The 23,941-nt window shown below is 38.7% G+C and overlaps 1 protein-coding gene across 2 annotated transcripts in view; it reads right to left on the bottom strand.

The window, feature by feature from the left end:
• GTF2F2 (general transcription factor IIF subunit 2) overlaps positions 1 to 23,941 on the bottom strand; it is a 167,753-nt gene that overhangs the window by 19,316 nt on the left and 124,496 nt on the right. For both annotated transcript variants that reach the window (XM_063595937.1, XM_003807668.4), the window contains one exon: positions 11,817 to 11,916. In XM_063595937.1, coding sequence (XP_063452007.1) covers positions 11,817 to 11,916 — 100 coding nt within the window. The remainder of the gene's footprint in view (positions 1 to 11,816; positions 11,917 to 23,941) is intronic.

Raw genomic sequence — 23,941 nt, 5'->3', positions numbered from 1 at the left:
TCTAGTTGGCTGTGGAGAGAAAACTTAAGTGTTGTTATCAAGTTGTCCCAACCCAGAGTCACATGTCAGATGCAAGAGGACCTGAATCAAAGGTAAAAATTAATAAATTAGAAAAGAACTTTAAAATCAACACTAGGGATAAGAGTAAGGGTCAGATTAAGTTGTAATTAGTAACATTAATGAGTAGTAAGAAAATTACCGAATTCTACCCAGATTTTTCAAAAATCATGGGGCCAGGCGCAGTGGCTCACGCCTGTAATCCCAGCAACTTTGGGAGGACAAAGTGGGCGGATCATTTGAGGTCAGGAGTTCAAGACCAGCACGGCCAAGTCTCTGCTAAAAATACAAAAAAATTAGCTGGGCGTGGTGGTACACGCCTGTATTCCCAGCTACTAGGGAGGCTGAGGCAGCAGAATCGCTTGAAGCCAGGAGACAGAGGTTGCAGTGAGCCAAGATCGTGCCACTACACTCCACTCTCAGCAACACAGTGACTCTGTTTCAAAAAAATAAAAAAATTAAAAAAAAAAAATCTTGGTTTACATGCTTCAATCTCAAATTGAAGTTAATGTTGGTGCTTTCTCTTTAAAATTAGAAAAACAGACTAAAAATATATGCTTATCTTTCTGTGTTAACATGTATATCACTGGTTTAGTTCCTGGGGGCACTGCAGCCTACCTCTACATTTGCCTAGTGAACAAAAACTGTTTTTTTTTTTCCTGTCCGAAATATTTGTTAATTGTTTACTTATCAAGACGAACTCTTTCTCAGCCTAGATATTAGTGTTTCATAGTTCATGAACACAAGTCAGTGACGAACTTCCATGTGATTCAATCCAAGCAAATTCTTTATATTCCCAAACCACTTTGCACTCTGAAAGATACCAGCCTTCCTCATCTCCTCAATATCTTTCATGGAATCCTAATTTCTGAAGAAATCTGCATATGCCTTATTTCTTGCTTCAGCACAGCAAACTTACAGAGAGCTGCAACCCCCAGGGATGCAATGAATGCTCCAACAACATAAAACCTCAGATGCATGGCGTTTGGTTTCATCAAAGCACTGGAAACCATGGTAGTTATTGTCCTTGACAGGCATATGTCAATCTTAAGTAATGAGATTCAGAAAATAAAATTAACTATATAGTTTATTCGAGCCCAAAGCTTGAGGATAGCCACCTGGATGCATAGTTTCAAGGTATCCTGACTACATAATCTGTAGTAAACAAAAACTCTTAAAAATGTTGTCTGTAAGCCAGGTGCGGTGGCTCACGCCTGTAATCCCAGCACTTTGGGAGGCCGAGGTGGGCAGATCACGAGGTCAGGAGATCGAGACCATCCTGGCTAACATGGTGAAACCCCGTCTCTACTAAAATTACAAAAAATTAGCCGGGCATGGTGGCGGGCGCCTGAAGTCTCAGCTACTCGGGAGGCTGAGGCAGGAGAATGGTGTGAACCTTGGGAGGCGGAGCTTGCAGTGAGCCGAGATCGCGCCACTGCACTCTAGCCTGGGTGACAGAGTGAGACTCCGTCTCAAAAAAAAAAAAAATTTAGTCTGAAAACCCAGACATACAAAATAACGATAGCAAGAACAAAACAGAAACATTCCTCACTAGAGAAATTTAAGTACTTTAAATTTAATCCTACATTTATTTAAATTTATTTAAAAATAAAAACAGAACATCTCTTTAATGTCCTCAGGGACTGTTTAACTACGGGATAATTTATAGAAGATTGTTTTAAAACAAAATTTATGGCCACACATGGTGGCTCACACCTGTAATCCCAGTGCTCTGGGAGGCCAAGGTGGGAGGATCACTTGAGACCAAGAGTTTGAGACCAGTCTGGGCAATAAAATGAGACCCATCTCTTTAGCCATGAACGAGCCTGTAGTCCCAGCCACTCAGGAGGCTAAGGCAGGAGGATTACTTGAGCCCAAGAAGTTGAGGCTGCAGTGCGCTATGATCATGCCACTCATGCACTCCAGCCTAGGCAACAGAGATTCTGTCTCTAAGACAATAAATAAATAAATAAATAAATAAATAAATAAATAAATAAATAACAAAATAAAGATTAGGCCGGGCGCAGTGGCTCACACCTGTTATCTCAGCACTTTGGGAGGCTGGGGTGGGTGGATCGCTTGAGCATAGGAGTTCAAGACCAGCCTGGGCAACATGGCAAAACCCAGCCTCTACAAAAATTACAAAAATTAGCTTGGTGTGGTGGCACTCACCTGTAGTCCAAACTCCTTGGGAGGCTGAGGTGGGAGGATCACTTGAGCCCAGGAGGCAGGGGCTGCAGTGAGCTGAGAATGCACCAATGCACTCCAGCCTGGGCAATGGAGTGAGACACCGTCTCAAAAATAAATTAAAGATTTAACTAATACTGTACTACAAAAATATTATTGTTTTAATTAGTTAACTAATTTTAGAGATGGGATCTCACTCTGTTGCCCAGACTAGAGTGCAGTGGTGTGATCATAGCTCATCGCAGTCTCAACCTCCTGGGATCAAATTATTCTCCTGCCTCAGCCTCCCAAATAGCTGGAACTACAGGGGCATGACACCATACCCAGTCAATTTTTAAAATTTTTTTGAAGAGATAGGGTCTGGCTATACTGCCGAGGTTGGTCTCAAACTCCTGGCCTCAAGTGATCTTCTAACCTTGACATCCTAAAGTGCTGGAATTACAGGCATGAGCCACTGCACCCAGCCAGTTAAATTTTTTTTTTTTTTGATAATGTCTAAGACAGGCTCATAATCCAAATTCTGCTCTGTGGTATCAAATAAGTAGTTCCAGTGTATGTGTAATTATCGAAGGGGATTTAAATAATTTCCATGGCCATTAAGTTATTAATAACTTATAGTTAGGACAAAACCAAGGTCACTGAGGTAATTTTTTAAAACTAAACAGTGCAGAAATGGTAATCTTAATACTATATTCACAACTTGACACTACAAATAAAATTAACTGTACAAATAAACTACCAATGATATGAACTATTCTATTTAGAAGAAGATTACAGTTTTGAGATAATGTTATTTCTTCTCTTTTTAGCTCTTTGCCTTTTGGGCATTTTGCTTCTCAGTGGAGCTCAGGCACTGTAAGGAAATGATATTAAAGCAGTCAGATATCTAACTTGTTGGCAGCCACTACAAATCTTAGTAAGATTGGAGTAGAAACAGCTTTTATATTGTGTGAATTTTAATTACCAATCTTCTATCCAATGATCACAGATCACTGCGCAACTGACTATATAGAAATAAATGTCAATTCACAAAGTACTTTAGTCTTCAGTTACAAATTTTTACCAAAAAATCCATCATATACAATTAATTTTCACAACAGAACACAAATTATTCTTTTTTTTTTTTTTTTGAGATGGAGTCTTGCTCTGTCACCCAGGCTGGAGTACAGTGATGCTATCTCAGCTCACTGCAACCTCCGCCTCCCGGGTTCAAGTGATTCTCCTGCCTCAGCCTCCTGAGTAGCTGGGACTACAGGCGCGTGCCACCACACCCAGCTAATTTTTTGTATTTTCAGTAAAGAAAGGGTTTCACCGTGTTAGCCAGGATGGTCTTGATCTCCTGATCTCATGATCCCCCCACTGCGGCTTCCCAAAGTGCTGGGATTACTGGCTTGAGCCACTGCACCCGGCCCCCAAACCTTTTCTTTTTTGAGATGGGGTCTCACTCTGTTGCTTAGGCTGGAGTGCAGTGGCGCAATCTCACCTCACTGCAGCCTCCGTCTCCCGTGTTCAAGTGATTCTCCTGCCTCAGCCTCTTGAATAGCTGAGATTACAGGCGTGTGCAACCATGCCTGGCTAATTTTTGTATTTTTATTAGAGACAGGGTTTCACCACGTTGGCCAGGCTGGTCTCGAACTCCAGGAACTACAGGGGCATGCCACCATACCCAGCCAATTTTTAAAATTTTTTTGAAGAGGTAGATCTGGCTATACTGCCCAGGCTGGTCTCAAACTCAAGGCTGGTCTCAAACTCAAGTGATCCACCCGCCTCAGCCTCCGAAAGTGCTGGGATTACAGGTGTGAGCCACCACGCCCAGCCTATTCTTGACTAAAATGCAACCAAATGTTGAAAATCCTTTGTGGATTTGGTATATATATGTTCAACCATCATTACTGAAACTGTAATCACTGACTAAAATTATAAATGCCACCCACTACCAATTAAAATTTATAATACAGATATCTATAAACTTCTAGATTATTGTTTGCAGAAATACTTTGTTTTGTCAAGGCAGTCTTTGTAAAGGCTTTTAACTTTTGAAGTGAGCATGACAGCTTTGAATATCATGGTTCTGCATGTTAAATCCTTATGAGATATTATTCCCCCTCCCCTCAACTAATGCTTCTATTTCTGCCTAGTGTGTCATTATCTCTTGGGAGGAAATTATTTCTTTAGAATTGGTCAGTCCTTTGTGTGCAAATTCAAATGGACAAAGCATGTAGTATACTTATACTATGTATTATAACAGGCAAATATTACTGAAAAGCCCTCATGATATAGTCCTACAAACATCCTTTTTATTTAGGAAAATTCAAATTTATGCATAGAACTTTAAAAGATCAACCACTCAAACCCCAAATCTTAGTTCTGCAGACTAACACAGTCGGCTGCCACACTGAAGGGAACAGAGCATATATGCATAAAAATGAATTTCCTTTCTAGTTCCTGGGGGTTTACCTCAACAACCAGTTTACTAAGTAAGCTTTTCTTTTTTTTCTCTTACCCATCTGAGCACAGTTAAGGTTTTTGAGTTCTTTCTGGCCAAGAGCTTTTACCAGAAATAAGAAAAAAAAAAAAAAATGAGAGAGAGAAAACTTATTTTTTCAAACTGTGGGGCAGAAATTCTAACAAAAAAAAGAAATATTAATTCTTTTTAAAAAGTTCTAGGTTTGGCCAGGCACGGTGGCTCACACCTGTAATCCCAACACTTTGGGAGGCCGAGATGGGCGGATCACATTGGCCAGGTGTGGTGGCGGGCGCCTGTAGTCCCAGCTACTTGGGAGGCTGAGGCAGGAGAATGGCATGAATCCGGGAGGCGGAGCTTGCAGTGAGCCGAGATTGTGCCACTGCACTCCAGCCTGGGCAACAGGGCAAGACTCTGTCTCACAAAAAAAAAAAAAAAAAAAAAGTTCTAGGTTTGCTAGAAAGAGGTTTCCTTCTAAGTACCATTACTGAACACCCCACCCTCAACAGGAGATGGCAGAACTATAAAAAGTTCTCATCTCTTTGGTTCAGTGGCTGCATACTAGAATTACCCAAGAAGCTTAAAAACTTAAGATGGCTGGCCTCCTCATTAGATTAACCAAATCAGTTTCTGAGGGTATTTTTCTGTTTTTTTTTTTTTTTTTTTTTGAGATGGAGTTTCGCTCTTGTTGCCCAGACTGGAGTGCAGTGGCATGACCTTGGCTCACTGCAACCTCCGCCTCCCGGGTTCAAGCAATTCTCCTGCCTCAGCCTCCCAAGTAGCTGGGATTACAGGCATGTGCCACAATACCCAGCTAATTTTGTACTTTTAGTAGAGACGGGGTTTTACCAGGTTGGTCAGGCTGGTCTCGAACTTCTGACCTCAGGTAATCCACCTGCCTTGGCCTCCCAAAGTGCTGGGATTACAGGTGTGAGCCACCGCACCCGGCCTATTTTTCTTCTTTAAAAGCTTCCCAGGTGATTCTAGTATACAGCAACACCGAAAACAAATGTCTAGACAACAGAGGACATGATTCCTTATGAGAAGAAAAGGAATTCCTTATGAGAAAGTTTATAAGAGGCCATGAAATACATAAAAGAATGCTATGAAATTTACATAGGCTAGATACGATGTTCACAAAGTCAACCAGAACACACAGAGTCGCCCTTACTTGGATTCAAAGTTGGAGGGAGTTGCAAAGAACCTTACTCATCAGCTGACTCTATAACTTTGATTATACACCTTTGTGAGCAAAAAATTAAAAGCATGAGCTATGCATATATCTTTATAAACTGGACAAACGTACTACTGTATTTATAAATAGATATAAGCATACACAAGATAAAAAATTTTAAAGGGATGAAAGAGTATACATAATTTTAAGAGTAAGTTTTGTCAAAACTACAAAATACCTTTTCGTTTTGCTCTCAAAATACAGTGATTTGCATTCATGTTCTGTATGCTTAGTTTTTAAATACATTGAACACCATGATAGCTTTGTATCAGCAATAGCTAAGCTAATATAACAAGGTACAACACTCACAAAGGTCAAGGGCCACTTTGCCAGTTATTTTGCAACAAGTCTTCAACTCTAGCCTTGGTGGTAAGGGCGGGGTGGCAAGAGGTCTGCAGGCTACATTTCCAAGATTCCCTTGCTAGCGGGTTTCCAGCTGGGGTTCTGCCAATAGGAGAATGAAAGTGGGAGGGAGGGAGATTTTTCTTCTTTTTTTTTTTTGTATTGCAGGAGCACCTCCGCAGCAGCTTCCTGATCTCTTCTTCCTTTTGCAACTCCAGCCCATCCATTTGGTATTCCTAAATCATTTGTAACTAACTCCCTACATTACATTCTTTTCTGCTTGGAATATCTAGAGTTGTTTTTGATTCCACCATAGACACTAACTGAGTCATCATTAAAGACAGGGCATGACAAGCCATATTTAAAATGATACTGATAATTTCCTTTTTGGAAGGGCCAAGTTCTTTTCAGATCTGATTACGTCATCACTGTTTGTCACCTCAAAGATTGACTGATAAACCATTTTTAGAAGCAAGAGAAGTTCAGTTTTTCACTTTCTTGTTCACATATGCTTGGTTTATTAGTATTACCTCTAATTGACAGTTTCTCTGCAGAAATCATTTGTTGAGACTGAGTTTAGTTAAAAATAGATACTATAATCTGTAAATCTCTGAATTGAGCACCAATGCTAAAAAGCTGAAAGCAAATGAAAACATGAAGGCACAACGCTCAACCCCTCTGTCCTGTCCCATTTCCGCTCTTCTGCTGAAAAACGACCGACTAGCACAGGAGCTGCAAAAAGATGCCAGGGTCAATCTACATAGTATTTCTAAAGGTCAGTTTCTTTCCTTTACTAGGTGCCAAACAAGATACATGTAAGTTTTATAATAATATAAATATAATAATTTTCCCCCTCACCCAGTGGGCCCTCTTGTAAACCATACTTTGACATCTCCGTTATTTCCCAATGTCTGTTTTCACTACTTCAAACAATGGGGGAAATTTGATGTTCAAATGTTTGTAAGTGCAGGATTAAACAAATTCCTAAAGCTTCCTAATCTTGAGTATATTAAAGTGAAGTGTCAATTTAAGAGGAGGATATAATCAGAAACTACAAGTTTTTTAAACACAGAATCCTTTTTATCTGACCATCTCACCTAGTTTATGTTACAAAAAATTTACTGTGGAAAATGCTGACCTACATGAACTGATTCAAGTTTCAGACACTCAATGAAGATTTAAGGTACAGGAAATGCCACTTACGGAAAAAAACCTGACATGTCATATCCTAGTAAGAAGATGGTTTTCAGGGGTGCGATTTCAATGGAGTATTCTAAGAGATAAAAATAATCATATAATTCTTTTTGGCCCAGTAGATGGTTTCTGAATGGCAAGTATGACAGACATTATACCCTGATAGTTTGTGAACTAAAAAGATAAATCTGAATTTAATTCTTAGAATAGCTCCAAGAACAAAATTGGATATTTTCTTTACATATATACAGGTAAATTCATCTATTTGCCATAGGTGGGTGAAAAAACTGTGGGTAAATGCAAGGTAGTTTCTTTCTGACCAAATGTAGGAACATTGTTTTTCAAATACATATGCAATTTCCCAGTCCCTCTTTCACTTTTTTGTACAAATTTTTTTTGAATTTTTATTCTGAAAATTGCATTCAAAGAAGCTCAACCGTTAGAATGAAACACTGAGCTTCATGTTTATATAACTTAATCTGGCAAGACTTTCAAAACATTTCAACATTATATCGAGTTAAAATTTTTTATTAAAAGTCTTTATTATGTTTCCTCTAAATCATTCTTGCTGACCTGTGTTCGTTTATGTTTCTCAGTCTTTTAAAAGTCAATGTCCTCTTCTAATAAATAACAAAAATGTTATACTCTTTCTATAGTTGGTATTACACTACAATACTGAATATGTTTTTTAAAGCTATGCAGGTGCCTATCCTGGTTTACTCCCAAAAGAAATAATGATTAAACATTCAAATGCAATGTGGTAGATTATAGTCAATCTTTGTTTGGATGTAAAAATCTTAATCAAAGATTCATTACTATGACTCATTTTCACTATGACAACCTTAACAAAGGTTGATATCTTGAACTAAAATGTCACTTAATGTTAATTATCTTTATAGAGGGTGCTATAGCTTTATATACTAAGGAGCTCAGAATATAACATGTTTGTACTTACTTTATTCACCAGGGGTATGTATCTCAGACACGAAGCAGATATTTAAAAAGTACTTGTTTAAAGAAGGTAAATCTTAGACAATCGGTAAGGTACTATTATGGCTTTCTTCCCTGGCTTTCTTTCCTTTCCAATCTTCCCCTTCCCAACATAACTTTATTGCTTACCAACAATTCAGGCAATACGTGCTCACTGTGACAATTTCAACAATTGGAAAAGATTTTATAAAAAAGAAAATTAGGATAAAATCACGTAGATCCTGCCATCCAAAAATAATGACTTAAAATATTTATTTAATGAATCCCCAACTTGGGACACTTGTTTCCAAACTTTTCCTATCTTAAATAATAGAGAGAAGCATTATTGTATATATATCATTGAGCACTGGTCTCACTATAATAAATTCCTAGACACAAAACTGCTAGGTCAAAGGATATATCCTTTTATAGTGCATTTGACATAAATTACCAAACTTCCCTCTAGAAAGGTAACAACTCTTTACAGCCTATGAAAGTGCAGTCTTTCTTGTACCGACTGTAATAAAAATATACACAAGGGTAGAAATCACAGAGAAGCCTGGCCCATAAAAGGATAAAAAAGCTGAGTCAGGAGCTACAGAAGCAGCACACCAATGAGGAAGAAAGGCAAAAACAACTAAGATCTATACTGTTTTACAAAGTAGAATAGAATCTCTATTTACACGTAGCTCCAGAAAACTGTATGTATTCCCATCCAACAGTAGAAAAGACTACAATGGAAGAGGACAAAGACGTGGACTTTAATCTATTTATCTAAGTCAGAAAACAACAGAAAAATACCTCTTCTGGATCATCTGAAACCTTACCTGTCCTTTAGTTTATTTTCCTCCTAAAGCATAACCAGAGGCTGTAAAATGGAAGCTTGGCTGAATGCAGTTGAACTTTTACCTGGTTTGTTTAACTCACATAGTGTAGCAATTTCAAAATGTGAATGTATTTATATGGGTCATGTGCACTCCAGTTCACACAGTCTCTAACACTGACTTTCTTAAATTTCATTGTTCCACTCATTTAAGATATCTACTTAGCCCTAGTGGCATTTGCTACTTTCATATAAAATAACCATTCAAATATCATAAAGTAGTAGTTTGGTAGATGCTATCCTGTGTCACTTAATAAATGTTGATACTAAAGGCTAGTCTTTTTTTTTTTTGAGACAAAGTCTCACTCTTGTCCCCCAGGCTGGAGTGCAATGGTGTGATCTCGGCTCACTGCAACTTCTGCCTCCTGGGTTCAGGCGATTCTCCTGCCTCACCTCCCGAGTGGCTGGAATTACAGGTGCCTGCCACCACTCCTGGCTAATTTTTGTATTTTTAGTAGAGATGGGGTTTCACCATGTTGGCCAGGCTGGTCTTGAACTCCTGACCTCAGGTGATCCACCTGCCTTGGCCTCCCAAAGTGCTGGGATTACAGGCGTGAGCCACCGCACTCCGCCAAGGCTAGTCTTAAAGAAAATTTTCTTCCTAAACTCAGTATCAAAGGTAATCTTAAACAACAAAGTGGGATACAAAATTCCAACTGTTAATTGCTATTTGACTTAACTTGGGTATTTTATTTTCAGGAAACCATCACACTTATTACATTACAGATATTTCAAAACCCAAAACCCTTAGCCCTTTTAGCAACTGCTAATCACCAGCAGCAACATACACAGTGATTAACAGTATGGCTCCTAAGCTAGACTGCCTGAGTTCAACACCTGGACTGATAAATTACTGGCTGCACCACCTCAGGTAAGCCAGTCTCTCTGCCTGTTACCTTATCTGTTGTAGTTTCTTCATAGGGTTGGTATGAAGATTAAGTGTCATTACTTACGAAGCACTCAGACCAATACCTGGCACAAAGTATACATAATATGTATGCGATAAATGTGTATATTGTATAATACATATAGTACATGTAAGATACACAACAATAAAAAAGTCTTGAAATATAAATATACAATACTTTCCCCTTATTGGCAGGAGATATGTTGCAAGACACCTCCCTGCCCCACTTGGTGCCTGAAATTGTGGATAGTACCAAACTCTATATATTATGGTTTTTCCTATACATACATATCTCTGATAAAGTTCAATTTATAAATTAGGCACAGTAAGAGATTAACAAAAATAACCCATAATAAAATAGAATAACCCTAACAATATACTGTAATAACAGTCTGTGAATGTGGTCTCTCTCTCTCTCACTCTCTCAAAATATCTTGGTGTTCTGTACTCACTCTTCTTCTTTCTTTCTTTTTTTTTTTTTTTTGAGACGGAGTCTCGCTCTGTCACTCTGTCACTCAGGCTGCAGTGCAGTGGCGTGATCTCGGCTCACTGCAAGCTCCGCCTCCCATTCTCCTGCCTCAGCCTCCCCAGCAGCTGGGACTACAGGCACACACCGCCACGCCCGACTAATTTTTGTATTTTTAGTAGAGACGGGGTTCACTGTGTTAGCCAGGATGGTCTCGATCTCCCTGACCTTGTGATCCGCCTGCCTCGGCCTCCCAAAGTGCTGGGATTACAGGCGTGAGCCACCGCGCCCGGCCTCTTCTTTCTTTTTATCATGTGTCAATAGATCTGTTAACCAAGAGGGCTACTAAGTGACTAATGGGTGGGTAGCATATACAATGTGGATACACTGGACAAAGGAATGACTCACATCATGGATGGGATGGAGCAAGATGCTGCTAGGTTTCATCATACTGCTCAGAAGGTTGCACAACTTACAACTTGTGAATTGTTTATATCTGGAATTTTCCATTCAATATTTTTGACTGTAGTTGACTGTGGGTCACTGAAACTGCATAAAGTTTTGAAATTGTGGACAAGGGAGTACTACTGTACAGATGGTCCTCACTTTGCATGGTAGTATGAGACCATTAAAACGCCTGTGAAAGCTGAAATCAGGCAAAGTGATCTTAATAATCAATGAGAAAAATTACTGCTGTTCCATGACCTTTAAAATTTTTTGTTAACACATTAAAAACTTTCTTATGGTTCATCACAAAGGTATAGAATAATTTTTAAAAATAGTAAAACTAATATTTAGTTAGTACATTGTAATTTAAAACATCAGCAACATTGAGAATTGAAGTGTTTTACTTCTTTGTAAAAATTTATCAAGGGTACTTTAAACAGTGGTTGCCTTCTTTTTGCCATGATATAACTTGCAATGTAGAGTGAACAGCTTTTCTGTACTTTTAGCAAATTGTCATATTCCTTACTAAGTCCAGATCAGGTACTGTAATTCAAGCACCTGATGGCAAGGTGTGTAAATTCTCAGGTTCTTTGGAAACCTAAGACTCTATGATACAGAAAAGAATGAAGATATAAAAGAATGAAAAGAGACAAGCAGAAGACTTACATTGTATTGATGATTAGCAACAGGTTTGTAATTGGTTGTTACAACTTTGTCCAGCTGTTGTGATAGCCTCACAGGTTTGGAAGACTCTTCTATTTGCAATCTGAAAAAAAAATAAGGCATTATTAACACTCTTGTTTAGCAGAGTGAAATATGAAGAGTTATTATTTCTATAATTCTTATTCAATGAAAACTAATATATAAAAAGGTAACCTCAGAGGATACACTAGCCTTAATACTTTAAAAATGCACTGAATATACGTGACTATAATGCAGAAACCAGTACACAAGCTAAATATACAAACTAACTCATTATAATGCCACAATGTACTTTTCACCCGCTTATTATATAGGCAAATCTTAACCACTAAAACCAAGAAGCTAATCAGCCTTAAATTTCTGGGGGAAAAAATCTTCATGTAAAAATAAATCATCTTAAATTACATGGTCTAAAATCAATCAAGTTATTAATTCAAAATGTCTACTCAGCTGATAAAAGATAAAGGTAAATAAAAAGAGAATACATCAACACTCAAGGTTTACTGAACAGCACAGAGAGAGAACATTTCTATCATCACAGAAACCTCTATTAGACAGCACTGCTCTAGAACTACTGCAGGACACCATCTAAACTGATCCTGTCTCTACAAAAAATTAAGAAAAAAAAAAATTAGCCAGGCACAGTGCCTGTAGTCCTAGTTACTCAGGAGGCTGAGGTGGTAGGATCACTTGAGCCTGGGAGGTCGAGGCCACAGTGAGCTGTGACTGTGCCACTGCACTCCAGCCTGGGCAACGGAGAGAGACCATGTCTCAGAAAATAAAATATAACTCAAAACACTGCTTTTGAAAATATATGCCACCATGTATAGTATATTATAAAACAATAGTTGACTAGTACATGTATATTTAAGTAGCTATCTTAGGATATTTTGTTTTATATTAAGTATAGCAAGACTCATAATCATTTACTTATTTAGAAAATTAATTCACTTGGTATATCAGCACAGTAAATTTAAAAAACTGTTTTAAGGAAGGAAAAGTACAGCTTTCTAAGCCAACTATTTTTAATGACGCAAAAGTTATCACTGTACCTTTTAAACTCATCAGCAAGATATCAAAATATAAGATTGTAATTTTTTAAGAAAATTGCCTAATATATCTAGTTAGATTACAATTGAAGAGTAAGTGTAAAACATAAGCATTTTTGGACAAAAGCTTATGTTTATTATTTATAGATCCTCACTGAGAAACTACTCAAGAATTTATTTCAGTAAGAAGGAAAATGAATCCAATAGGAAGCAGTGAGATGCAATGGTTACAGCAAAAAAATTGAAAACGATGTTAGAAAATTACCTTTAATTAAAAAAAAAAAGGCAGTTTTTTAAAATGGTGAAACTAACATGAAAGATGGGAAGGAAGAGATCAGACTGGATGCATTTTAAGTTTGTTTGTTTTCTAAATGTTCTGCAATAAGTATTTATTACTTTTATAACCTGAAGAAGTACACTTTCTTAAAAAGAGAAGAAATACTATAATTCCTTGGATGGTTCATTTGAAAACCACAAAAATGCTGGCTATTAAAAAATAATACAAGTTTAACATTATGTATTATTTTATTTGAATGGGACTTTAAATTCTTTGGTTCAATAAAATAGAAATTAAAAACAATTTCCATTTTAAATTCTTTCAAAAGCAGAATTAAGTATAAAAGGTGTCTGCATAACATTCCTATTATTTAATTCCTTGGATGAAGATAATTCTCTATTTACTTCTGCTTATTTTCAGGTACATACTATCAAATTGCTGAGAAGATATAAGATATTTACCAACTGCCTTTTCAATTTGAAATCTAAAAATGCCATAGGTTTTGTTTTTACCAAGATCCCCAAATTCAGTATACTCATTTCTGTATGGAAATGTAAATATTTAAATTATTCCAGTTACATATAAATCCATGCTTATCCTTTAAATACACAAGATGATTTACTTTATAAAGTACAAAAAGTTCTCTGGAAGTGTCTTTAGAAACTTACTGGATATGTAACCATAAATAATACTTACAATTATACTTTGCTTTTCATGTGCCACACAGAGTTTCTATGAACAAGGATTAAATTTTCTTGCTAAGACTGAGAAATCAACTAGCTAGAGTCTAGAAGGGAGATGTGCAACTCAAGGATGGATTTAGATTAATGATTCTTCGATGGCCTCTTACTATTCTCGGGGTGCAGCACAAGTTCCTTCATAGGACTTTAAGACTCTTTGTGATCTAGTCCCTGCGTATCTCTCCAGTTCTCCCTACCATTCTCCTGTATCTGCCTCTGGCTGCAGCTGTGCCACAGCCAGACTCTGGAAGGAGCCTCTTGCTGTCAATTATCCAGCAAGTGTTTACTGGGTACCCACTTCTGCCAGGCACTGGGTTAGAGGTTGGAGACATAGCAGTAAAGACTTGCTCTAGTGGAAGACAAGCATTTAATACTATAATTAACTGCAGTACTGAAGATGAACAAGGGTGATGGAGGGATGGTAGGACAACTGACTGCATACTGATAAAAAGAAAATATTAATCCCAAGGTGTGCATTTTGAGAGTAAACTGGAGCAGAGCTGCTCATGCTTATAAGAAATAAGGCAGGCTGGGTGTAGTGGCTCACACCTGTAATTTGGGAGGTGGAGGCAGGCAGATTACTTGAGGTCAGGAGTTCAAGACCAGCCTGGGCAACATGGTGAAACCCTGTCTCTATTAACAATACAAAAATGAACTGGGCACGGTAGTGCATACCTGCAATCCCAGCTAGTCAGGAGGCTGAGGCACGAGAATCGCTTGAACCCAGAAGGCAGTGAGCCAACATCGTGCCACTGCACTCCAGCCTGGGTGAGAGAGAGAGACTGTCTCAAAAAAAAAAAAAAAGAGATAAGGCAAAAAGATTAGGTGGAAATGATTCCTCCAAGGAAAGTTATGTCAAAGCTTCTAAGAGATAAACCTTTAGAGAGAGAAAAAAGATTGAAGACAGATATAGGAATGTTTACAAAGTGTCGGGACAGCTAAATGTGTTAACTTGGTGGGGGATGGGAGTGGGTGGGAAACACAACTAAGTGTCAGCCTGTTTCTGAACACACCTGTGTCCTAATCTTAGCCCCCCATCCCCCTCTAATGCAATCAGCTCTCAGGGGTTTGGCCTCTCTAAATGGTAATCTGTTATGTTGCCGCTAAATTATCTTCCCTGTTTCAGTCATCTCCACGATTTGATCTTATGAGACGTTCAAGGAAGGAGGCATGCACTAGCTCCTTCCTTCCATATTAAATGATTGTTCCCATTACTTCACAATTTGAAAATTCCTCAGGGTTTCAGTTTGTTTAGTGAAGTGCTTCTTTATAAACGGTAGCTTATTCTGGTCACACTCTTACACTTGAATTTATTTGTAGCCACTGCATCCAGACTCAGGTTTATGCAGCACACTTTCCTTTCAATTTTAATTCTACAATTCTAAAAGCCAATTTCATCACTCATACAGTGTCATGCAGTTTTTATCCTCAAAGCATTTAACCTTTTACATAAAGGAAAACACTGATTTTTTTAAAAAAATAAACTCATTTAAAAAATTTAACTGTTCTATCATACATTTAAAAGGCAACCACAAGGGTTTTAATTAAAAGAGGACAACTTATGATTCAAAACTAAAAAGGTTAATGTATGAACTGAAGATATAACAAAGAACTAAATCTTAAAATACTTTAACTCGCTTTGAATTGTTTAAAATAATTTAGCAGGGTCCTTAACACTAAATAATTCATTTAACACTATCTCATGAAGTGACAAGAACAACTGGCAACTCCATTTCATCACTGAACAATGTACTAAATTAAACATTACTGACCTTGATATGCTTTCAAAGTCAAGGTAAGGTTTATCTAGGTTTGTACAAAATAATATAATTTGGAAATATGTGGTTCGTAAAGCACCACATATTTCCAAACAAACTACACAGAGGTATTAGGCTGACTTGGGAGCAAGCTAAAAGGCTACCCTGACCATTTTAAAAAATGAGTCTCCACTTTTTCAGAAAATTAAAAAATACAGTGTTGTTTTCAAGAAACAGAAATAGAAAAATAATGGCTGATCACTTAGATACAGCCAGGCTACATTTTACTTTGTTTTGTAAACCATTAAAAAAAATACTTGGTGCTGGCTGGGAGTGGTGGCTCACGCCTGTAATCCCAGCACTTTGGGAGGCAGAGACAGGTGGATCACCTGAGGTCAGGAGTTCAAGACCAGCTTGCCCAACATGGCAAAACCCAGTCTCTACTAAAAATACAAAAAAATTAGCCGGGCATGGTGGCAGGTGCCTGTAATCCCAGCTACTCAGGAGGCTGAGGCAGAAAAATTGCTTGAACCCAGGAGGCAGAGGTTGCAGTGAGCTGAGATCGCGCCACTGCACTCCAGTCTGGGCAATAAGAGCGAAACTCCGTCTCAAAAACAAAAAACAAAAACCAAAAAAACAAAACACACAAAAACAAAAAACAAAACAAAACAAAAAAACACAAAAAAAACTTGGTACAAATTCAGAATATAAATATATATTCTTCAAATGCCAGGACTAACCATGCCTTCTGGTGTTCCCCATAGACATAGAGAAAGTGCTTGGAAACATACAGTACATCTGTAAAATAATTGCTATTCTAGTCATAAATCACGCATATCTATTTGTCACAATGTAAGACTATTAAGTATCAAGTAACAAATTTAGTCAAGCTTGAACTAGTATTCATTCTAATGAAATAAAACTCCATTTATTTAAAAAAATCAGGCCAGGCACGGTGGCTCACGCCTGTAATCTCAGCACTTTGGGAGGCTGAGGTGGGCAGATCATGAGGTCAGGAGTTCGAGACCAGCCTGGCCAACATGGTGAAACCCCGTTTCTATTAAAAATACAAAAATTAGCCAGGTGTGGTGATGCACGCCTGTAATCACACCTACTCAGGAGGCTGAGGCAGGAGAATTGCTTGAACCCAGAAGGTAGAGGTTGTGGTGAGCTGAGATCTCGCCACTGCACTCATGCCTGGGCAACAGAGCGAGACTCCATCTCAAAAACAAATGAACAGACAAACAACAACAACAACAACTGCAATTTTAATTTTAGGTAACTTCAGAATGGTATTCTTGGAAATTCAAGTTGGTGAAGTTTGAAAGTAGTCCCTAAATTATTTGCCTGAGTTATAACATCAAAAACACTAAAATACTTGGGAAAAAATAAAATACAGGATACCGGTGGCCGGGCACAGTGGCTCACGCCTGTAACCCTAGCACTTTGGGAAGCTGAGGCAGGTGGATCACGAGGTCAGATCGAGACCATTCTGGCCAACTCGGTGAAACCCTGTCTCTACTGAAAATACAAAAAATTAGCCGGGTGTGGTGGCACACACCTGTACTCCCAGCTACTTGGGAGGCTGAGGCAGGAGAATTGCTTGAAGCCAGGAGGCGGAGGTTGCAGTGAGCTGAGATCCGGCCACTGCACTCCAGCCTGGGTGACAGAGACTCCATCTCAAAAACAAAACAAACAAACAAAAAAACCAGGTATCTGTCTAACAGAATAGCTTATATTCAGGAAGCTTAATTTAATTTGAGACAGTCTGTCTCTCTGTCTCCCAGGCTGGAGTGCAGTGGCGTGATACCAGCTCACTGCAACCTCTGCTTCCCAGGTTAAAGCGATTCTTGGGATTACAGGCATGCGCCACCACACCTGGCTGATTTTTATTTTATTTTTTGTATTTTTAGTAGAGACAGGGTTTTGCAATGTTGGTCAGGCTCGTCTCGAACTCCTGTCCTCAAGTGATCTGCCCGCCTTAGCCTCCCAAAGAGCTGGGATTACAGGCGTGAGCCGCCGTGCCCAGCCAAGAAGCTTAACTTTTTTTTTTTTTTTTTTTGAGACAAGAGTCTTGATCTGTCGCCCAGGCTGGAGTGCAGTGGCGCTTATCTCGGCTCACTGCAAGCTCTGCCTCCCGGGTTCACACCATTCTCCTGCCTCATCTTCCCGAGTAGCTGGGACTACAGGTGCCCACCACCACGCCAGGCTAATTTTTTGTATTTTTAGTAGAGACGGGGTTTCACCGTGTTAGCCAGGATGGTCTAGAGCTCCTGACCTCGTGATCCGCCCGCATTGGCCTCCCAAAGTGCTGGGATTACAGGCGTGAGCCACCGTGCCCAGCCAATGAAGCTTAATTTTAAAGTGAATTTACACAGAGTAAAATCTAGGAAGGCAAGTAGGAAATATATGGGCTGTCGTAAGTATTTTAAATCCTAAGATTAATGAAAAATCAGAGAATTTTTAAGCAAGGAATTAAATTTGTGTTTTAAAAATATTCCTCTGGCTACTATTTGCAGAATAGAATGGGGCAAAAATGGACATCACTGACTAGGAAAGCTACTGTACCAATCCAGAGGAAAGATAATATTCACTTGGAACAGGGTGATGGTAAAGGAGTGGGACTCAAGTTAAACAAATTTAGGAAATATTTTGAAAATAGATTCAATAGAAAGTGGTGCCTAAATAAGATAAAGGAGAAATAAAGGCATCAAGAATAACTGGGCTCAAACAATATGATACCACCTTACTCCTGCAAGAATGGCTATAATTTAAAAAAAAAAAAAAAAAGGCCGGGCGCGGTGGCTCACGCCTGTAATCCCAGCACTTTGGAAGGCCGAGGAGGGCGGATCACGAGGTCAGGAGATCGAGACCATCCTGGACAACACGATGAAACCCCGTCTCTACTAAAAAAAATACAAAAAAATTAGCCGGGCATGGTGGCGGGCGCCTGCAGTCCCAGCTACTCGGGAGGCTGAGGCAGGAGAATGGCGTGAACCCGGGAGGCGGAGCTTGCAGTGAGCTGAGATCCGGCCACTGCATTCCAGCCTGGGCGACAGAGCGAGACTCCGTCTCAAAATAAGTAAAATAAATAAATAAATAAATAATAGATGTTGGCGTGGATGTGGTGAAAAGGGAATACTTTTTTTTTTTTTTTTTTTTTTTTTTTGAGATGGAGTCTCGCTAGTTGCCCAGGCTGGAGTGCAATGGCGCAGTCTGGGCTCACTGCAAGCTCTGCCTCCCAGGTTCACGCCATTCTCCTGCCTCAGCCTCCCGAGTAGCTGGGACTGCAGGCGCCTGCCACCATGCCCGGCTAATTTTTTGTATTTTTAGTAGATACAAAAAAGAGTGGATAAACAAAATGTGGTGTGTGTGTGTGTGTGTGTGTGTATATATATATATTCACACCATGGAATACTACTCAGCCATAAAAAGGAAGAAAATAATGGCACTTGCAGCAACCTGGGTGGAGTTGGAGACCGTTATTCTAAGTGAAGTATTTCAAGAATGGGAAACCAAACATTGTATGTTCTCACTTGTAAGTGGGAGCTAAACTATGCAAACGCATGAGAATGATACAATGACTTTTGGGGACGTGGTGGTGGGAGAGGTAAGGAAAGGGAGGATGAGGCGTAAAGACTATACATTGGGTACAGTGTACACTATTTGGGTGATGGGTGCATCAAAATCTCACAAATCACCACTGAAGAAATTATACATGTAACCAAACACCACCTGTTCCTCAAAAACCTACTAAAAATTAAAAAAATTTTTTTTTAAAGAATAGCTGGGCTCAGATTTCTGGCTTCAGCAACTATAACCTACGCAGGGTAGACAGACTACATCTCTGTAAAACTGTTTCCTATGGGATTCACCATATTTTACTTGAAAATTTGTAAATTACGTGTTCCATTTTCAGATGTAGAAAAACTATTCCAGTTGAAAATAAGAGAAGAAAAATTACCACCTTCTATTTTGAATTCTTAATGTTTTACATGAAGATATCAGTTTCTCTTTCTGTCTCACACTTATATTAAAATAGATACAAACATCTGATGTAGAAAGCTTCAAGAGCAACTCATTTCTCCGGACAAGAAATAAGGACCAGCTGGGCATGGTGGCTCATGCCTGTAATCCCAGCATTTTGGGAGGCCGAATCACTTGAGGTTAGGAGCTTGAGACCAGTCTGGCCAACATGATGAAACTCCGTTTCTACTAAAAATACAAAAAAATTAGCCAGGCATGGTGGCTCACATCTGTAATCCCAGCTACTCAGGAGGCTGAGGCAGGAGAATCGCTTGAACCCAGGAGGCGGAGGTTGCAGTGAGCCAAGATTGTGCCACTGCACGCCAGCCTGGGCAACAGAGTGAGACTCTGTCTCAAAAAAAGAGGAAGAAATAATGACTAACAATGACTATCATTGTATAACCTTGGTCATATAAAATTAAATAGCTCTGTTACTATTATAAGGAAACAGTCAAGATCAACTTCTTGAATTATACTAGTCTTTCTATTATTATTACCTAAAGAGTAAGTTTAAGCTCATATTTTTTCCCATCAAAAAAACAAAGCTCAAGGGCTACCTAGCAGAGAAATACAACAAGAATAAAATGACAACTGTAACAAAAATAAAACATTTAAAGAACACTTACTATGTGCTGGAAACTGTGGTAAGAACTTTTCCTATATCATCTCAATATCATTTTTTCCTCATAGTAAGCAAAAACAAAACAAAATTGGATTTTTCTCTTTTCAATCTAGGGTTCATGCTATTAATCCTAACTCTATATGGTCCCATAAAAGGTCATATAACAGAATAAAATCTCTAATAAAAACTTCACGAACTTAGTTCAAAGTAATTTCTCCTTAACAGTCATCAGCCTCCCTACAACTAATACAATTCTATACACACACAGAAAAAGCACATTCTCCTTTATAACACTGAAAAAAAGACTCCTAGTAACTCAGTGTCACTAAGTCATTGGGACATAACCATGGTTCATAATTACCCTTGTCAAAATTACAGTTGGGCCACTGTATATGCATATTGGGTACCTGCAGATTCAACCAACTGTGGATAGAAAATATTTGTTTAAAAAAACAAAAAACTGGCAGGGCGCAGTGGCTCACGCCTGTAATCCCAGCACTTTGGGAGGCCAAGGTGGGCGGATCACTTGAGGTCAGGAGTTTGAGACCAGCCTGGCCAACATGGTGAAACTGTGTGTCTACTAAAAATACAAAAATTAGCTCGGTGTGGTGGCAGCTGCCTGTAATCCCACCTACTCAGGAGGCTGAGGCAGAAGAATCGTTTGAACCCAGGAGGTGGAGGCTGCAGTGAGCCAAGATTGTGCCACTGCACTCCAGCCTGGGTGACAAAGTGAGACTCCGTCTCAAAAAACAAACAAAAAACCCAAAAACAACAATAAAACAAAATGGATTTAAAAAAAAAACAGTATAACCACTACTTAAACAGCATTTACATTGTGTTAGGTATTGTAAAGTAATCAAGAGATGATTTAACATATCGGTCCCACAACCTTTTTGGCACCAGGGACTGGTTTTGTGGAAGACAATTTTTCCACCAACAGCGTGGAGGGTGTGGCAGATGAAACTGTTCCATCCCAGATCATCAGGCATTAGTTAGATTCCCATAAGGAGCACGCAACCTAGATCTCTCGGAGTTGCAGTTTACAATAGGGCTCATGCTCCTTTGAGAATCTAATGCCACTGCTGATCAGACAGGAGGCGGAGCTCAGGCAGCAATGTTCACTTGCCCTCTGCTCACTCCACCTGTTTGGCCTGGTTCCTAACAGGCACGGACCAGTATGCGGCCCAGGCGTTGAGGACCCCCTGATTTAAAGTACACAGAAGGATGGAGGTAGGTTATATGCAAATACAACACCATTTTATATAAGGGACTTGAGCATGTGAGAATTTTGGTATGTGAGGGAGTCCTGGAATCAATCCCCTGGGGATACCGAGAAACAACTGTACTTCATTATTACACTTTGTGAAAAGTTATGCACTATACTGAGAATTTAATTTGCAAATTACTGTGTATATTCTGAAAATACAAAATTCATGTAATAAAAATAATAGTAGCATATACATCCTCCAAGTATTTTACAGGATGAACACTGGTAAGACCTAACTAAACGAAAAAATGCCAAACTCTCAATCTAAACTGCTGGCAGATTTGGAAGAGAAATCTATAAGTTTTAGTCAATAAATCCTCCATTTATCTCATTTGTAAGTACAGCATTTCTCACATAATAGCAACTCAATAAATATTCTTTAAGCAAATGAATAAATGACACCTTTGTTAGACAATTAGATCACAAAGAAAAAGGCTGAGTCCTATATTAACAAATACTATAATTCTGCCTAATTTAATACAGGTGGACTATTTTCATGTCTAAGCAAAAGCCCTAATACTGCCTTGCTAATCTCGTTATCAATGGAATTAAACAACTACAAAAACACTAAACAACAAATGTTTCCACCAGCAACTGTCAATGTAGAAGTCATTTAAAAACATAAATATATCACATCAGCATTCATCTATCTTTTGTGCATTTGATTGCAATTTGTTATTTTTTAAAGGATAGGTTCTACAAAAGAATGTGTATTTTCTAAACATGTGTATTTCATTTTTGAAAGGGGGAGACGGAGGCTGACATTTGCAGGGTGAAAGGAGGAAAAAAGTTTTCATGGCAAGAAGCAGGAAGAGCAGTAGAGTTACTGAGACTGCCCGTGAGTGAGAGCACACACACTTGGCCCAAAGTCAAGTTAAAAAAAAAAAAAAAAAAAAAAGAAGTGCCAGCAGAAGACGCGGCTTGGAAGAAGGCAGACAGAAGGCCAGGAGAAAGGCCAGGTGAAGTAATAGGGTGAGGGTTGAGCTGATTTACTAATATGAAAAAGATATGAAGAAGCCTAGCTTTAAAACAGCACCTTTATAGGAAGTTTCAATATTTTGGGAGTAAGATGCTTTTCAGAGGACTGCAATAGTAGTATACGTCAATCTATTAGAAGTGAATCTAAGCGGCAATGAGGAAATTTTAGGGCTTGGAATTAACAAGTAAATGTATTATATCCTTATCTGGCAGGGCTACTGAAGGGATTACAGATAGTAAATATTAAATTACTTGGGCAAGCATCTCTTACAAATATTTATTAATTATCTGTAAGCTTCATGAAAACAGGGACCATGATCATATGCCTAGGGCCCAGAACAGGCATGTAAAACCCAGTGCATTGAATAAATAAATAAGGAGGAAAAAAGAAGAAAAGTCTCAGGCTCCATTTCATCAGAGAGGGTTATTTGGTTTTCAAATCATAAGGCTTACAGTAATATATGCTAACATTTAGATCCAGCATTTAAGAGAATAGATATAAAATGCATTAAGGCTTGCTTTTCACTCTGTAGGAAATAGCCAATAAAGGAAAATACTCCATTATTGACTTGAACTGTCCAATATGGTAGCCACTAGCCGTATGTGTCTATTTAAATTAATTAAAAATAAATAAAATTAAGAATTCGCCTCCTCAAGGACACTAGCCACATTTCAAGTGCTTAATTGCCACATGTAGCTAGTGGCTATCATACTGGACAACAAAGATATAACACACTTCTACCATTGCAGAAAATCTATTGGATGGTGGAAGAGAATCACAAACTCAAATGTCTACAGGGGCCTGTCCAGTGCAGTAGAACATAAGAGAGAGAAGCTGGGGCTAGAGTGAACCAGAAAATAGAGAATATGCTCCACCCCAGGTAGGTAGCAAGTACTCAGCTCTAGCTGTTTATCACCCTGTAGGAATGTAGGCACAGTGTTTATTATCAGATCTTCTAACTATTTAAGAATGCAGATATATATATATATATATATATATTTTTTTAATATTTATTTACTTTTTTTTAAGGCAAGGTCTCATTCTGTTGCCCAGGTTGGAGAGTGCAGTGGTCTGTGGTATGATCACGACACACTGCAGCCTCAACCTCCTGGGCTCATTTGATCCTCCTGCTTCAGCTGCCCTAGTGGCTGGGATAAAAGATGCATGCCACCACACCCGACTAATTTTTTGTAATTTTTTTTTTTTTTTTTTTTTGTAATAACAGGGTTTTGCCATGTTGCTCAGCTGGTCTCAAACCCCTGAGCTCAAGTGATCCGCCCACCTGGGCCTCCCAAAGTGCTGGGATTACAGGCATGAGCCACCATGCTCAGACAAGAATTTATAATTTTCTTTCCTTTTTTTGAGAGGTAGT

This window comes from Pan paniscus, chromosome 14 (assembly GCF_029289425.2).
Source record: "Pan paniscus chromosome 14, NHGRI_mPanPan1-v2.0_pri, whole genome shotgun sequence".
NCBI classification, from domain to species: Eukaryota; Metazoa; Chordata; class Mammalia; order Primates; family Hominidae; genus Pan; species Pan paniscus.
Note: the sequence above shows the minus strand (reverse complement) of the source record. Positions and strands in the feature narration are given on the sequence as shown.